This window comes from Osmia lignaria, chromosome 9, assembly GCF_051020975.1.
Source record: "Osmia lignaria lignaria isolate PbOS001 chromosome 9, iyOsmLign1, whole genome shotgun sequence".
Taxonomy (NCBI): domain Eukaryota; kingdom Metazoa; phylum Arthropoda; class Insecta; order Hymenoptera; family Megachilidae; genus Osmia; species Osmia lignaria.
Genome location: NC_135040.1, coordinates 7332253 through 7347558, shown reverse-complemented (window position 1 = coordinate 7347558; position 15306 = coordinate 7332253). Strand labels below are relative to the sequence as shown.

The 15306-nt window shown below is 41.1% G+C and overlaps 1 protein-coding gene across 27 annotated transcripts in view; it reads left to right on the top strand.

Annotated features, from left to right (window-relative positions):
* The window catches only part of sls (sallimus), a 133553-nt gene that overhangs the window by 48085 nt on the left and 70162 nt on the right, over positions 1–15306 (top strand). For all 27 annotated transcript variants that reach the window (XR_004581740.2, XR_004581741.2, XM_034327041.2 and 24 more), the window contains 23 exons: positions 4626–4668; positions 4750–5024; positions 5111–5328; positions 5433–5654; positions 5740–6077; positions 6154–6502; positions 6567–6805; positions 6969–7198; positions 7285–7428; positions 7509–7766; positions 8066–8209; positions 8277–8549; positions 8609–9154; positions 9242–9719; positions 9812–10392; positions 10472–11014; positions 11096–11350; positions 11436–11579; positions 11917–12318; positions 12774–13175; positions 13383–13605; positions 13699–13871; positions 15150–15289. Coding sequence is in view for 25 of the 27 variants with exons in the window: in XM_034327041.2 (XP_034182932.2) it covers positions 4626–4668; positions 4750–5024; positions 5111–5328; positions 5433–5654; positions 5740–6077; positions 6154–6502; positions 6567–6805; positions 6969–7198; positions 7285–7428; positions 7509–7766; positions 8066–8209; positions 8277–8549; positions 8609–9154; positions 9242–9719; positions 9812–10392; positions 10472–11014; positions 11096–11350; positions 11436–11579; positions 11917–12318; positions 12774–13175; positions 13383–13605; positions 13699–13871; positions 15150–15289 (6620 nt within the window). In the remaining 2 variants the exon portion in view is untranslated. The remainder of the gene's footprint in view (positions 1–4625; positions 4669–4749; positions 5025–5110; positions 5329–5432; positions 5655–5739; positions 6078–6153; positions 6503–6566; positions 6806–6968; positions 7199–7284; positions 7429–7508; positions 7767–8065; positions 8210–8276; positions 8550–8608; positions 9155–9241; positions 9720–9811; positions 10393–10471; positions 11015–11095; positions 11351–11435; positions 11580–11916; positions 12319–12773; positions 13176–13382; positions 13606–13698; positions 13872–15149; positions 15290–15306) is intronic.

Below are 15306 nucleotides of genomic sequence, written 5' to 3'. Positions count from 1 at the left end.
CCATTGATCAGTGATCGATCGCGCCAATAATAGTTCAGAGTAATCAGTCACTGATACAAAACATTCTTTGTTAATTTTATTCATAGTACCATAATTAAATAGGCTAAAAATGGGGTAAATTGGAGTGAAAAGCAAGTACTTGATAAACCCATCTGCTCGAATCAACATCTGCAATCTGTTTAGAATTCAAGCCAAAGTTCTCTTTGGAAGATCTTGAATTTCCATTATTAAATCAATCCTCGGGAACTTAAGTCCTCTTGAAAACACCGTTCATACTACCACCCTAACATACTTCAGCTACTCTTTGAACTGTCCAACCCCAAACAAGAACAACCACTCTGATCGCTGAAAACGAACCGTTTTCCAACTTGACAGCTCATAAGTGCACGTCACAAAAAGTCCAACAGTATGTCGGTTCAAAAGGGACAGCAAATGTATTAACCCTCGAACGGCGGACCAGGGAGAGAGGCAGGATTTTATCCTCTCATTGTCAGTAACGAAAATTGATGTCATCGCGATTTCATCGTTTCAACGATGTTTTACGCGAATTCTGGCATTCGTAGGGGTTGGAAATGTTCCAATATGGGGATGAAAATACTCTATCTTTCGAATGTTTACTATGGTCGCGAGGTAGCATGGAAAAATCGAAAGCATTTCTCAAGCAGAAAGAGGAAGAAGGTATTTTTCTCGTGATTTAGTCGCGTGACAAAACGACAGAAACGAGGCAGTAAAAGGGTCTCGCCTCGTTCCCCATGAATCATTTGACCGAAATAAGGCTTCACGCGTTGCTCTTGGAATATTTTCGTCGCTTTAATCACCTCCATACAACCATCAATGCCTACTTCTTTCGACTTTCGCCCACGATCACCGACTTTGCTTTTCCATGTTGTCGTGACAGAATAGAGATGGATTCGGCTACCGATCAATTTATCGTGGTTCTCCTTTTCAGCTTTGCTACTTCTCGTTTCAATGCGTATTATGGATGTTGAGATCAAGTTTTTATGCAAACGACGATGGTTCTTAACTGTTCATTTTATGGTCACAGTATGTTTCCCAAGTTCTTATTTCATATTTTATGACCTTGTTTAGCGATGTTTTCATCGATTACCATGAAAATCTGAGAAGTTCACGTGAGAATTTCCAAGCAGCGAGGATTATTATTTCTTTTATGCCTCGGTCACCAGGGTGCAACAACCGTAAAGAAAGTATCGCAATTTTCCACTAGTCACGGTTATAGCCAGCACTGTAAATTTAAATACACTCTTCCGCTACAATGCCTTTGCCAACTGCGTGTTCGTCGTTTAATAGAAACGATACCTATCGACAGCATCCTGCTTATTATATACGCGTTTATTAAAAGCGTAACGAACACGTTCAACACGTCCAGCATAAATTTCGTTTGAAATTGTTTTACGTAGCTGTGAAAAGCTGTAAAAGCGAACACATGTAAGCCGGATATCTGATTACGTGTACGTTAATCTCTTGTATAGTGCTTCTTTTTGTAAAATTAAATATTATTTTATAAGCTGATTATTCTTATCTCAAGATTCGATTCTCACATTAGTAGTGCAAGGTTTCTTGTAAAAATTCGATAAACGAAGCTAGATTTCATTAAAGTTGTTCTGATGTTCATTTTTGACTTTATCTTTGAAAAATTCAACACAGGAAATAAAGTTGTATATCTTCGGCAGCGAGATATTTTTTGAATAATCGAAACAAAAGATAGCAAGGTTGAGCTAAATTTCGGGCAATAAAATTCTTTTGGTATGCGTTGAGTAAATATTGAAAGGTGCGCAATGAAGAACAGGTCATCGTATCAATTTCTTTTTTCTTTTCTTTTTTTTCAACTACCTCTTGGCAGATCCTGTTGAAAATCGAACAGTGTCCAGCAATTTTTGGCTGGTCTAAATTTTATCGGAAGGTCAAGAAATTTCGGCAGACGAACTAAAAATATCGGACACGTATTCGCCTCGCGTATTCGCGATTATAAAACAAATCTCGAGCATCTACGGAAAGAATATAATTCTCAATTTGCAAATCAGACGGATAAAAATGCGAGCAATGTCAGCTGTATCTCGATCTTAACAAACGTTCAAATATTTGCTTCGAAAATGTTTGATAAGGCACCGGAGGTGAACACGCATTATCGCTGACATTTCTGTTCCGCGTAAACTTGTTTCTTAATTTGATTAGTACAATGAGAATCGTGCACCTTGAATTTTATTATTCGAGAATTGCGTGTTGACTGTCGTATGACAGATGTCAAGTACTTTTCTCCAATCTGCTCAACGAGAAAGTTGGCCTCAGATCGAATTCGAAGACCGCCATCGATCTCGTATCTAAAAAGAATACAGGTCGCGTGTGGGATGCATGAAATTGCATTGAAAACGTTTCAGCTGGTAACAAAAGCATGATTATTCGAGCAGTGACAAAGCTGCTGTTTCGCGATACTAAATCATCATTATTAATAAAGCTACTGTCTGCCAAAGGATTATGCAGGATTCGAGTCATCGAAATATGCTAAATGGCAAATGATCTCTTGATGAATGGATGAAACGTGGGTTGAATATTATAATAAAAAATTTTATTAATTTTATTTTTACAATTAGAGATAAAATTTTATTTGACACTCAAGCATTTAAACTGGCAATTCGAATAAATCAATCCCAGAACAAATCGCAATGATTTTAATTGCTACTAAATCGTGAAAACTATATGGTCGCAAGTAAAATTCGATGACCTAGAGGTCAGTCGATAAATCACGTTTGCAGAATTAGCCCTTCGAGAGAATTGGCATTTAGCCATATTGCATCTCCTAAATCCATCCAATTCGAACATCAAAACCACTTTACTCGAGACTAACTAGATCGAATCAAGGTAATACAAATCGTTTCACATCCCATGAATCCTTCAAAGTATTTTCTGCAAAACTCCTACACCATTATGGAAGCTCTTAAAACAACTGATCGGGTCGGAAGCAAGCTGTCATATTGGTAAACAATAACTTGACCCAGTTATCACCACGATACAAGGCAATAATTACAAACATAAGCAATCATTCTGATCGCAAACACAGCAAAAACATATTTCATTAATTCATATTATTCTTAAAAAAAAAAGTAAATCCTTATTTGAGTCTCTATTTGAGGAACATCAATATTACAATAGACTATTCTAAATATTTTTCTATAGTGTCTGTTAGAAAGAAAAGAAAACGAGAGAAAGAGGGATAGTGTATGAAGAAGAAGAGGCGAGAGAAACAACGTTTGAAGCTGTTTTATTTTGGTCAGTGACTGGCTTTGCGTAACGTGTACGGCGATTGGTCGAGGTGCATGTAGTCCGGCAGCGCGTAGACGCGTCGCGGCGCTGGGCGCCGCGCAAAGATAGTTGCTCCTAAAATGGCCCACGGTAACGCGATCCCCATCTGGATGCAAAAATAGGATCCCGCGGTTATCCGACCACGTTACGGCTCTTCTCTCTCTCTTCCCCGACCATCCTCTCTCTTACCAAACGAGAATGGTACCGCTCTCTTTTTCGCTCGGTACCTCTATATTTCGTTCTTTTTATTGCGCCAGGTAGCCGATGTCTGTGTAACCCGCGTCTCTGACCTTCTCCAAGGCGAAATCGTGATTGCTCCTGTCAAACATGGCCACCTTATTTCCTTACAGATTTTCGCATTTTATCGAAATTAACCTAATTAGATGCAACGATAATAAAATTAAAAAATTTTTCAATATTTTGTTAGGACAGTATTGCATTTATTAGATTTTTTATTCATCGTGAAAATGGTCACAGTATCACCGGATCGTTTTCACCCATCATACTTCAATCGATTACAATCTCTTGAGAAAGTGCCAAAACGTTTTATCATATTAATGGAATGTACTAAGTACGAGTGTACCATGCAGGTGTGATTACTTTCTTTTTCTTGGACCAAATTTATTGCACGCGCGATGCATCGCGTGCGAACGTGTCTCGAATTTCTGAACGATCGCGTCACCGACCCTACAATCTACTTAGCTTCTTAACCGTGATAACGAAAGCTGTTTAAGTAGCAACCATTGAGATTCAATGGAATGTTTATTTTTGTTAGGAAGAGTACCGAGCTGCTTTTGATCGTTCACTTCGTAAGATTGTTAGAATATTATCTTTGCTCCCATCTCTTTAATTAGTCGAATTAAATTCGTGTTACCGGTGACCCCCATAACAGGCAACGCGTTAACAGAATGCCTGGGGGTCATCAGCATTTTACGTCAACAAAACGCCCAGTTGTAATTAGCGAATTGACTTAATTGCACCGAGTCTGAACAAAAATGAACGTCACCACGACGCGTGACGATAACACAGAAGAGAACGGTTCGTTTCCCTGATTCGTTCTGGTCCAGCTCAAACGAACGAGAGGAAATGCACTCGAAAGAATAGCCTCGTAATGAAACAAAAGTAATAAACTCTGAGGTGATTGAATAAAAAAAGAGTTTCTTCCTTTCTTCCTGCACCGTAATGAGAATGAAACTGAGTTGCCGTGGTGCGAAGAGGAAACGGAAATTAAAATGCAACTTTTATGAAAATGAATATTAATCGCATGGTTCATGGATTAATATGTTGTAATTTTTTTAAATTTACAGTTCAAGGAGAGATTGTGATGCAGACGACGCCCACGGTACCAGCGTAAGTATTTTCATTTGCAGAACACAAAAATATCAGCTTATCTGTAATTTAAAAAAAAAATTGTTCATTATGTTCCGATAGTTTTACCGGCAGACCCGGTGATCCATCGCCGCCGGTCTTCGAGCAGATTTTCAAGAACGCCAGATTCGCGCAGGGTGGGAACGCAATTTTCGAGGGTCGCGTCAGAGGCAACCCGAAACCCACCGTCACATGGACGCACAAGGGTGCACCGTTGTTGGAATCATGGAAAATTCGAATGTCGTACGACGATAAAACCGGAGCAGTCACGCTTCAAATCAATCAAATCGGCCCTGGTGACGAGGGCGAGTACACGTGCAGTGCTAAAAATCAATATGGTAATTAGAATGAAATTTCTTCAAGAGAGAATCAAATCCTTTGACGAAAATCTATTTCACGAATATTCGACACTTTTCTTGAACAGGAGAAGCGATCTGTTCCGTCTACATTCAGCCAGAGGGATTCGGACCTCCACCTCAGCAGCAGATCGGTGGCTACCGGAAGGAGTACGCGCAAACCTTCCAGTCCACCGAGCAAAAGAGTCAAACCGGAAGTCAAAGCTTCCAGCAGCGCAGCTATCAGCAAACGATCGACAAACGAAGCTATGTTAACGGTACCAGTACCAGCATCGAAGACTTCAAGGTACGTACCTTCATCGTCAAACATTCCCGTAATAAAATATTTAATTTGAAATTGAATTTCATCTCTGGAAGCACGAATTAACAAATGAATGTAACGGTTTATAGGTGGACACGTTCGAATACAGACTCCTGCGTGAAACCGAATTTCGAGAATCCATTACACGCCGTTTCGTGGGCGAATCGGACGTACAGATTTCGACGGTCGTAGACCGAAGCCTAGGACCGGTTGCACCTCCGCAAATCTCCCAAAAGCCGAGAAATTCGAAGCTGATCGAAGGATCCGACGCTGTTTTCACTGCGAAGATATCTGGAAATCCGAAACCAAGAGTAACTACAATCCCTTCTTCTTTCTCAATTTATTTATTTATTTAAAAATCATGCTCACTAATAATAACGTTACAATTGTGTTCAGTTAACATGGTTTAAAAACGGCCAAAGGATCCGTGAATCTCAACGCGTGGAGATGAGCCACTCGAACCAACAGGCCACTTTGAGGATCAGAGTCGCGCTGCCGGAAGACAGCGGCCATTACACCTTGCTCTCGGAAAACCCTCAAGGTTGCACCGTTAGTTCTGCATATCTGGCGATCGAATCGAGCGATCAAGTGGATCAAGCTTATCAGACACCGAGGGAGAGCGTGAAAACACCGCAAGTAGAATCGACCGGCGAATCAGACTCTGGCAAGGTTCTACCGCCGAATTTTGTTCGCACCTGCACCGATCGTGATGCTACCGAAGGGAAAATGACTAGGTACGTCTTATATTTTTTTATTTTCTTCAAAATATTTAGACAAGATCGAATCACGAATAATTGTAATTTATGTTAGGTTTGATTGTCGCGTAACCGGCCGTCCGTATCCGGAAGTAACTTGGTACATAAACGGGCAACAAGTGGCCAACGATCTGACCCACAAGATCCTCGTCAACGAATCCGGAAACAATTCTCTGATGATTACGAACGTGAGCCGCGCGGACGCCGGCGTCGTAACCTGCGTCGCGAGGAACAAAGCCGGTGAAACGTCGTTCCAATGCAATCTGAACGTCATCGAGAAGGAACAAGTTGTTGCGCCAAAATTCGTCGAACGATTCACAACGACGAACGTGAAAGAAGGAGAACCTGTTGTGTTCATGGCACGCGCTGTTGGAACTCCTGTACCTAGAATCACCTGGCAGAAGGTAATGATTTCATTTGAATTTAATCACGCGAGAATTACTTTCACGATGTTCATTGATTTGATAGGATGGAGTGCCGATAACACCTGGACCGGATGTGCGCATATCAACGGACGGTAGCGGAGCTTCAACTTTGGATATACCCTGCGCAAAATTATCAGACGCAGCTTGGTACCAATGTACAGCACAGAATGTAGCCGGCTCGACAGCTACGCGAGCTAGGCTTTTCGTGGAGACACCGAAAGGAGCAGCCCCCGAACCAAGACGCCTGAATTTACCCCGACCGACGAAAGTCATCGAACCAGAGTAAGCGAATCGTTTGATAATAAAAGAAAGAAAAAAATATCCTACTCGTAGTACTGATATTTAAATTGATTTTATTTGTATGCAACTTGGAGAGGGATAATGGTAGGGTATTAAATAAATAATTTCGAGAAGGGTGAAGATAATGATAGAAAATGATTCGTAGACCTGCGCCTGGCCCCGAAGTGATCTATTTGAGACACGTGGAACGCGCCAAACCATATTTGCCTCCACCAGAAGAGGACAGAGTTTATCCACCACCGCGTTTCATCATACCATTAAGGGACGTCCATCAGATCGAGGGTGGACGAATTCACTTCGAGGCCAGAATCGAACCGGTGGGCGATCCCACCATGAGGGTAGAGTGGTACGTTAATGGAAGAGCTCTCGACGCGAGTAAGTGAAATTTCAATTTTTATTAATAATTTGAATTTTTCCAACGTATCGAATTCGGAGTTGCTGATCGAGATCGAATATTTCAGGCTCCCGTGCGACTTCCATTTTCCGATTTGGCTTCATCTCTCTCGACCTAATCAGCATAATTCTTCAAGACAGCGGCGAATACGTATGCCGCGTCGTAAGTTCGACCGGAGTCGCTGAATCTCGAGCTACCCTCAGCGTGACACGTAAGTTACGATATCCAGGAATGATGTATCGATGAACGAATCTGAACGATCGATCGCTGATCCGAGAGAAATGATTTCAGCACGCGCAACAATCGAACAGGCTAGCCAACACCCCGACAGCCTCCAGTACATTCAACAGCTCGAGGATTACAGCAAGTACCAAAGGCAGGAGAGTGTGGAGGAGATCTCTTCACAGCGGCCGGCCTTCATCCGACCACTCCAGGATCTAGGAGAATTACAGGAAGGACGAAACGCCCATTTCGAGGCGCAACTCACTCCTGTAAGTGATCCGACGATGAAAGTGGAGTGGTACAAGGATGGTAGGCCAATCACAGCTAGTAAGTATTTCTTTTTCTTTTCATCTATAAATCATTCGTGATAACAGTATAAACAGTATGAACTAGAGCGAGATTCACTCTAGAGCCAACCCTTTTTCGGTCATTTACGGTCAGAACGGAAGTAGCAAAAAAAAAAAACAAATTTTCGGCCAATCATTGAGATTTTGACCCACTAAACACAATGGCACAAAAATTTTTTCGATAACTCTTACCGTTTGGCCTGTACAAAAGTGACAGAAAGTCCCCTTTCAAGATTTTCAATCTTACTTGGCTAATAAATTGATAATAATGATCTTTAGGCTCAAGAATCACAACCATCTTCAACTTCGGATACGTCTCGCTCAATATATTGCACCTACGAGCTGAAGATGCCGGTTCTTATACTGTCAGAGCTGTGAACCGCTTGGGAGAGGCCGTCAGCTCCGCATCTCTCCGTGTCTATGGTAAGTATAATATTATAATATATCATAAATCGATTGGAAAAAAAATTGTGTCATTTAATTTGTACAGCACGCACAAGCGTTACTACCGACTTGGGAATCCCCGAGCAACAGAGGTACATCGAGGCTGCCGAGGAATTGGAAGCATATCAGCAGGCTATGCACCAGAAATACGTGCAGGAACAGCCTGAACCGACCAGCCCGCCGGAATTCAAATCTCCTATTAAGGATCAGAACAGCATACGAGAAGGCGGGTTTGCTCATTTCGAAGCCCGCCTAGAACCAGTCGGCGATTCTGATCTGAGAGTTGAATGGCTTAAGGATGGACGCCCTGTAGAAGCTAGTAAGTTGAAGTTACGCGTATTCGCATTTGGAACATGAACTAACGAATCTCTTAACCAGGTTCACGTATCACGACATTCTTCAACTTCGGTTACGTGGCACTGACCATCAAATACGTAACCATCCACGACGTCGGAATATACACCTGTCGAGCTTACAACCGCGCAGGTGAAGCTCACACGACAGCTCAATTAAGCGTGATTAGCAAGAACGACGTAATCTACGACAGTCAACATCCAACTGGATTACAAAAGATCCAAACTTTGGAAGATTCCAGCAGATACTCGCGACAGGTTCAAGAGGAGACACAAGTTACTCAAGCTCCAAGATTCTTGGGCACCCTGAAAGGAACAAATAAAATCGTCGAAGGTCAACGTGCCCATTTCGAGGCTCGTGTCGAACCTCAGAGCGATCTGACCATGACTATCGAATGGTATCACAATGGGAAAGCCATCACTGCTGCGAACAGGATTCAAACTTATCATGATTTTGGATACGTGGCTATTGATATTCTTCAAGTCAGACCCGAAGATGCTGGTACTTACACTGTGGTCGCTAGAAACGCCCTTGGAGAGGCTCGATTGTCTGCTACTATGGTTGTAGAAAGTATGTACTTTATAAAATTGATATATCGACTATATCAATGGTGTGTTGTAAAATTATTCATATTTTCATCGTTTGTTTTAATTACAGCACGTTCGAGCGTGGATACCAGCAGCATGCATCGAACATCGTACGAGAAGACCCAGCGTCTCGAGGAATCAAAGTTCGTCGAACCTCAATATCATATCGAAGAAATATCGAAATCAAAGCCTATCTTCGTTCAACCCTTAAGCGACCCTAAACCTGTGAGCGAGGGTAAAAATATCCATCTCGAGTGCCGTTTGGAACCAATGGGAGATCCAACGATGAGAGTCGAATGGTTCCAAAACGGTCGTCCCGTTACCGTTGGCTCCAGATTCAGAACCTACTATGATTTCGGTTTCGTCGCTTTGGATATCGTACATTCAACTATCCTCGATTCCGGAGAATACACTGTCAGAGCTACTAATCATCTTGGCACTGCTCATACTTCGGCATGCGTTCGAGTCATTGGAAAATCTGATATCGTTACTGAAACTCAGCACGAGCAGTCGCTCGAGCAGATTCAGATGCTCGAAGATGCAGCCAGGTTAGTAAAATATACTTGATTTAAATATGTCACTGGAATGTTATACATTCTATTTTTATTTTATTTACACAATTACGAATTTCTACATACAGATACCGGAAAACTCAACAAGAAGAGGTGACGGTAATGCAAGCACCCCAATTCACGCGACCATTGCACAACATAGAAACAGTAGAACTGACGAATGTCCATCTGGAATGTCGTCTCCAACCAGTAGGCGATGCCACGATGAAAGTCGAGTGGTTCGTGAACGGTAGACCAGTGAAAACCGGGCACAGATTCAGACCATCCTACGAATTCGACTACGTGGCTCTAGACATACTTGGTGTTTACCCTGAAGACTCAGGGGTGTACACTTGCCAAGCTAGAAATCAACTTGGCGAAGCGGTCACTTCGTGTTCGGTTAGAGTACACGCGAAGAAAGATTTGTTATTGGAGTCTCAGCATCCTGAAGGATTAGAGAGGATTCAATACCTGGAAGATGCTTCCAGGTACAAGAGACACGAACTAGTTGACGAAGTGGTGAAAGTTAAGCCAAGATTTGTCACTGCTCCGAAGAATCAGGAAAATCTTCACGAAGGACAACATGCTCATTTTGAGTGCAAATTGGAACCAGTGACGGATTCGAATTTGAAAGTCGAGTGGTACAAAAATGGTCGTCCGGTTACAATAGGTGGGTACAAAGTTACTAATTAAATAAATTATTCCGCTTCCAAGTTTTACAAATTAAAATCGTTCTTCATCATCTCCAGGACACCGATTCCGTCCGATACACGATTTCGGCTACGTTGCTCTGGACGTAATCGATTTGATTGCCGAAGACTCTGGCACCTACACTTGCCGTGCTGTCAACCTTGTTGGCAGTGACGAAGTGTCGTGCAGTCTCAGCTGTCGATCCACTGCTCAGGTTTTAACGGACACGAAGAACGAGCAGGGTCTCGAACAGATTCATTACTTGGAGGACAGAAGCAAATATCAAAGAAGGGAAGATGTCGAAGAGACAACCACTCAAGCGCCGATATTTACTACTTCCCTCAACAATGTGGAGATCAAGGAAGGTCAGAGAGCTCATTTCGAGTGCAGACTGATTCCAGTGTCCGATGCAACGATGAAAGTGGAATGGTTCCATAATAACAAGCCAGTTAAAGCTGGATCCAGATTCATTGAAACAAACAGTTTTGGCTTCGTGGCTCTGGACATTATGTACGCCTACCCTGAAGACTCAGGAACGTACACTTGTCGAGCTAAGAATATCATTGGAGAGGCGATTACTTCAGCTACCGCTAACGTTCACTGTATGTTTCTTCATTTTTATAAAGAAAAGGAAAGTATTTTTTTCTCCTAACATTGTTATTTTTTTTTCTTTCTTTCAATAGCGAAAAAGTCGATCTATACAGAAACTCAGAACGAAGAGACTCTCCAACGACTTCACCATCTGGAGGATACTTCCCGATACCAACGTAAAACCACAACAGAGGAGATCGTTACTCAAGCTCCAGTTTTCACGATGCCTATTAAAGATCTGAAAGTTGCTGAAAATCAAGCAGCTCATTTCGAGGCTCGTGTGATTCCTGTTGGCGATTCAAAATTGAAAGTCGAATGGTTGCGAAATGGAGTTCCAATCGCAGCTTGTAAGTTACATCTAAATTTTAAAAAATTACGAGCAATTGTTCGGAGAATTCTTGCAGAAAGCAGCGAACTCTTTTTTTCTTACAGCAAATCGCGTGACAACGATGCATGATTTCGGATATGTCGCTCTGAACATGAAATACGTGAACCCTGAAGACTCAGGTACCTACACTTGTCGTGCAGTGAACGATCTTGGAGAAGCAGTAACGTCAGCAACGCTGTTCGTCCAGTGTAAGTATGAATTGCAAAAAGGACGGAGAATCATCTGAAGTTTCGATTTTCAGCAATGCTTTTTGTAAGCCACAGATGAGCTTTGTACGCGTCAAGCAATTGCTTACACGTAGATTTTGTATTCTGTGTGCACAGATAGTCTCCTGTTTTTCAATTATTTTTTGGTGAAGTGTTCGTAGAAGTATTTTTATACGCTTTCACCTATGATCTTTTTTTAATTCATTTTTTTCAAACTGAAAACATTGCAACATTTTTCATTCACACGAAATGCCCCATCGCCGTTCACAAACACTCTTACAATGGCACACTGACAAAACAAAACTGTTCCCAAACACAGCCAAGGCGGCCCTGCAATTCGAGTCGCAGCACGAGAGCGCTCTATCGAAACTGCAAGCTCTGGAGGACACGAGCAGATATCAACGTCACGAGGAAGAAGAGATCGTGGTGAAGGAAAAACCATCGTTCACAGTCCAACTGAACGGACCCACAAACCTGGTCGAAGGCCAAAGCGCACACTATGAGTGCCGCATCGAGCCTTATCCAGACCCGAACATGAAAGTGGAATGGTTCCATAATGGCAAACCATTGTCCACTGGTCACAGGTATAGAACTACCTGTGATTTTGGATTTGCTTCGTTGGATGTCCTCACGGTTTATGCTGAAGACTCTGGTACATACACTTGCAAGGCCACCAATAAACTGGGATCGGCGCAGAGTTCGATCAAACTTGACGTGAAATGTAAGTAGAAAAATGTCCAGGAAAAATGGGGAGTTGTGACTTGGACAGGTTTGGATTTTGTTGAAGATGGTGAAATAGGAGTATCGTTTAAATTGTACTTTGAACATTTAATTATCTAAAATACCTCGAACAATTGATACTTCTATGATCATCGAAATTTCACACACGGGGACAGCAGGTGGACGTAACCAAGCATTTTATTTTACCCATAAACCTTATTTCCCGTGGCTTATTAGTTTATTGTCGTTAGTAGACTTAGTTTCGCTTCTGTAAAATACCTTCTGTTTAAATGTTTCACCTTATCCTTTTCATCGTTGTATCATTTTTTCGTTTCTACTTGTAATTATTACCGTTGTGTGATATGAATAGTAAATAATGAATATTTCTATTATCTTCAACCCCTTCTGTCCTCCAACTACATTTTCTATTTTTATTTAACGAACGACACGTTGCAGCTCGCGCCTCAATTATTCGTGAAACACAACACGAGAGTGCTTTGAAGAAGATCCAATATCTCGAAGACGATTCACGTTACAAACGTGTGGATCAAGAAGATCTGATCATCGCTGAGAAACCGAAATTCGGTCGTCCATTGAAAAATATCGAACATTTGCCAGAAGGCAAGAGTGCTCATCTCGAGGCGACTTTAACGCCTGTCAATGATCCCACTATGGTGGTTGAATGGTTCAGAGATGGTAGACCTATTCCTCAAGGACACAAATTTAAGACCACTTATGATTTTGGATACGTTGCTCTGGATATTCTCTATGCTTACCCAGAAGACTCTGGAACTTACATGTGCAAAGCGAGGAACGCTGTTGGCGAGGCTGTCACTACTTGTGTCATCAGCGTTGACTGTAAGTTAATAAATATCGTATTCAACAGACTGTCAGTTATTAATTTATCAATTTAAACAACTGACATGCTTAAATCTCGAATGAATTTCATAACCTTTTCGGAACCTCCAAATTAATAAGTTGATCGACAAGCTACCTCTAAAACCCATGTTAAATGTCTTCGAATGAAAGGATAAACGTTGAAACGTGTTCGTTATTTTTTAACAGCGAAACAAGGCCTGTTTCTGGACACCTTGGATGCTCAACGATTGCAGAAGATTCGCGAATTAGAGACTGTAGAGGTGAAACAAGAGGTTGAAAAAGAGGTTGTACACCAGAAGCCCGTGTTCCTGACACCGCTGAACAACCTGGATCACCTAAAGGAAGGTGAACATGCTCATTTAGAGTGCCGTGTCGAACCTATCAACGATCCAAATCTGAAGATAGAATGGTAAGAAAAATTGATTTTAGTTAATATGGTTAGAATTTGTAATAGTCGTTCGATTAAATTTTAACTGGGTGGATTTAATATTTACTTGATCAGGTTCGTCAACGGAGTCGCTGTAAAAACAGGACATCGTTTTCGTAAAACACACGATTTCGGCTATGTGGCCCTTGATATTCTTTACACATACCCTGAAGACTCTGGCACTTACATGTGCAAGGCTACAAACTTGGCTGGCGAGGCTGTCAACACGTGTACCATCAAGGTTGGCTGTAAGTAATTGATTTATTAATATATAAAGAAATTCATGTGGTAGCTACTTTATCTTCTATTTTTATGTAAAAATATGTATAATATAAGTACAATATCCACTATTATATCGAAATAATCATAAAATAACCCCAAGAAAAGCTATTAAAAAACCATCATCTTTAAAGTGTAATATCTCGCGACTAAAGCAACATACAATTTTACTGTTAACATTAATAGAAGTGACATTTCCTCCTCTTTAAAATGACGTTTGTTTCATTTCGATACGATCATTGGTTCCTGAGATATCGTCGTGTAAAGACAACCGTAATTTTTCGCTAGGACCTCTCACTCGATCCTTACCACTGACCTACATTACCCACGCGACTGTAGTGGTCATTCAAGAAAATGTAGCGCGAACCGGTTTTTTACTACTACTATCGTGCGTACACACTTCTAGGAAAAAATGTAGGTCACTGGGTCTTCCGGGTTCCTCTGCCCCATTCATTTCGCGCGCTCTTACGCTAAACTTTAAACGCTTATATCTCGGGAACGGATTGAGATATCGGCTTACAATCAAATGCATTGTCATTGGCATATCTTATACTATCTTCTGATCCATACTTCGTTTAAAATTTTGCAATTTTTTTTAATACATTTCATCTTATAAATAATAGAATTTACTATATCTTTTTGTTATTTTTATAACCTAATACAAATATCTAAGTTTTAAAACTAATTTAGTAAATGAACATTCTTATTAGCGAAGTACCAGCGTTACCCTGCACCTCACTTCCGGCTCCTAAATCTTCCTGAGAGGACCAAACAAGACGATTGTTATCGCGAACGAAAACTCTCTCCAATGTCATATTTTCAGAGGGAAAATTCTTCAACTTTGAAACCTAGATTCGGCTCCTTTTCTTTAACAAGCTGTAAATACAATAAACAACTTACGGAGATTCCTCAAAAATATAAAAATTACTTTAATGAAAATCAGTATCAAGGAACTAGAAGAAAATCTGAATTGAATTTCAATAACAAATTTCCTCGAAGAAGAGATATAAAATATGTTTGTCAACCTCCAGAATTTCGTGGTATTTGTCGACGAGTCACATTTCAGGGCCTCAAAGAAAGTCCATACAAAATTGAAAGAATAAGAAACTGTAGAAATAATAGATGTTCTTCGTGTTCACGATAGAAAAGGATAATTCATGGATTCATTGAAACAGTAATTTGTTCATTTCAGTGTGCAATCAATTTTATTGTTAAGCATACGTGTAATGCGAAATTTTCTTTTTTAGCTCGTCGCAGTATTCTGTTAGATACCCAACATCCTGATGGCCTTGAAAAGATCCGTGAACTCGAGGCTCAAGGGCACCCAGCTCGCTTAGAAGTTGAAGAACCACCAGTGACACCACCGAGATTCGTCACTGAACTCAGGGTATGAGTTCTATAATA